Here is a 2,177-nt window from a genome sequence, read left to right on the forward strand (position 1 = left end):
TCCTTTCCTTCTTTTATTCCTTCCTTTCTTTTTCTTTTCTCTTTTTTTCCCTCTTCCTTCCTTTTTTCCTTTTTTCACTCTCTCTCCTCTCTTCTCTCTCTCTTCCTTCCTTCCTTTCTCTGAAGGCAGTAAGGTGTAGGTGGCTCTTAGCCCCATGGAAGGCCTTTCTTTGGGAACTCCAAGTCTCCCCAAGTGCGGCCCATGACTGAATCCTGTGCCTCCCTGTGTTTGACCCGTGTCTCTTGGTTTGTTCTTCCTCCTAGCAGAAAGAACAAGGGAGAGGCTGGGATTCCAAAGGCTGCTGAGATGCTTTCCTTGGTCATCATGGAGCAGGAGGAAGAGCCGGGCCACCAGTGCCACCAGCAGCCCAGCTGAGGGTAAGCAAGCATGCTCCATTCCATGAGGGGGTGAATCTCTGGTTCTGGTGGGGACAGTGCCTTCCCTTCTCGCCTGGGCATTCCCCAGGGAAGCCACTCATCTGGTCCCAGGCCCCGTGGACTTGAGGCCCATCCCCCTGGGCCTAACTTCTTTCTGTCTCTCAGCTTCCTCCCCTCTCCCAGCAATGGTCCCTCTACTCTGACCTCTCCAGAGGCCTCAGTTCCCTTTTTTGGACATTCCTCATATCTCTATCTCTATTTCATTCTAAAATCTGAGTGGATGAACGAACAAGAAACATTAACTAAGTTCCTCCTGTGTACCAGGCACTGTGCTGGGCATGAGCAGTGGGCAGGGGTGGGGGAGAGAAGGGATTCATACACAAAAGCCAGTTGTGCTTTTCCCTTAAGGTGTGCACATTTTAATAGGGGGAGAGAACAGATACAGGGAAGTGGTGGCAATGGGAGGGAGGCCTGCTCTGAGGAGTCCTAGGGATACTGAAAAGAATCTTAGAGAAGGAAATAAACATGTATTAGGCGCCTAGTGTATGCCAAGCACTGTTATCTCATTGGGACGATTGATCAACATGCCCTTTCTGGGAGTCAGCATGGCACTGCTTTGATTATTAGTCCCAGATTTTCATTCATTCATTCATTCATCCTTCCAGAACTGCCCCCTTGGCAGCTTTCTCTGGAAATTGGGTCCTAAGAGTATCCCCAGGGAGCACAGCTTAGATGCTGGTTTTAACACCTCCCCACTTGCTTTTCCTCTCTCCCCTATCTCTCCTTCGAAATGAGCCCTGGACGTCAGAACCAAGAGCAAATACAAGAAACCAAGGGGCCAAGTTGTGCCTGATGTCAGGAAGAAACTTCCTGATGATCAGAGCTGTTCAAAGAGGCTCAGGTGCCTGGCCAGGTAGTGAGCTCCCTGTCACTCCAAGTCTTCTAGCAGAGGCTAAATGCCCAAGGTTGAGGATATCCTAGAGAGAGGATTCTTATTGATATAAATCGGACCAGAAGGTCCCTTCCTGCTCTCAATCTGTCGCTTCATCTCCCTGGGCCCTGGTTTCCTCATCTATAAATGAGGGGCTTAGACTAGATGCCTTTGATGTGCCTTCTAACTCTGTGCTCTGGTGACTCGTTCACTCACTTATTCATTCAGTCATCACTGGCCACTAGAACTTACCAGGTTCAAGGTCTGATACCCCTTCATGGCAGGGGTAGGTGTGGGGACACAAAGATGGATAAGATGTGGTGCAGGAAAGATCACTGGTTTTGAAATCTGAGAAATGGGTTTGAATTTAGGCTCTGACACTGAATGATATTGGATAAGTCAGTTTCCCTCCCTTACCCTCAATTTCCCCTTCTATAAAATGAAGCAATTGGACTAGGTGACCTTTGAGTACCATTCTGTTCTTATAGAGTGAAAAGAGCACTGGGTTTTGAGTCAGAGGACCTGGGTTCAAATCCTGACTCTGCCATTTACCACCTGTATGACCTTGGACAAGTCATTTCCCTTCCTTGCCCTCAGTTTACCCACCTCTAAAGTGAGGGACTAGATCCCTTCCAGCTTTGACATTCTGTGATTTTACCACCTTTCCCTTCTCAAGTTTCTTTAGGTCTTTTAGTAGTTACCGTGTTTCCCCGATAATAAGACCTATCCCGAAAATAAGCCCTCCCCTTACTGTGTAAGATTCCTCTAAAATAAGCCCTCCCCCGAAAATAAGCCCTAATGAGATTGCTACTGTAGTGAAGGTGATCCCCTGTGCTACATGCTACATTACGGTACCCTCTGTATGCACC

The 2,177-nt window shown here is 48.1% G+C and overlaps 2 protein-coding genes across 2 annotated transcripts in view; one reads left to right on the forward strand and one right to left on the reverse strand.

Moving 5' to 3' along the window:
• The window catches only part of HES6 (hes family bHLH transcription factor 6), a 312,570-nt gene that overhangs the window by 210,277 nt on the left and 100,116 nt on the right, over nucleotides 1-2,177 (reverse strand). The window lies entirely within an intron of this gene.
• CUNH2orf72 (chromosome unknown C2orf72 homolog) overlaps nucleotides 1-2,177 on the forward strand; it is a 17,602-nt gene that overhangs the window by 11,500 nt on the left and 3,925 nt on the right. Inside the window, exon 2 of the mRNA XM_069103058.1 lies at nucleotides 267-377. Coding sequence (XP_068959159.1) covers nucleotides 267-377 — 111 coding nt within the window. The remainder of the gene's footprint in view (nucleotides 1-266; nucleotides 378-2,177) is intronic.

This window comes from Petaurus breviceps, unplaced genomic scaffold (assembly GCF_028583685.1).
Source record: "Petaurus breviceps papuanus isolate PSGF00001 unplaced genomic scaffold, PetGlider_PUasm1.0 567, whole genome shotgun sequence".
NCBI lineage: Eukaryota > Metazoa > Chordata > Mammalia > Diprotodontia > Petauridae > Petaurus > Petaurus breviceps.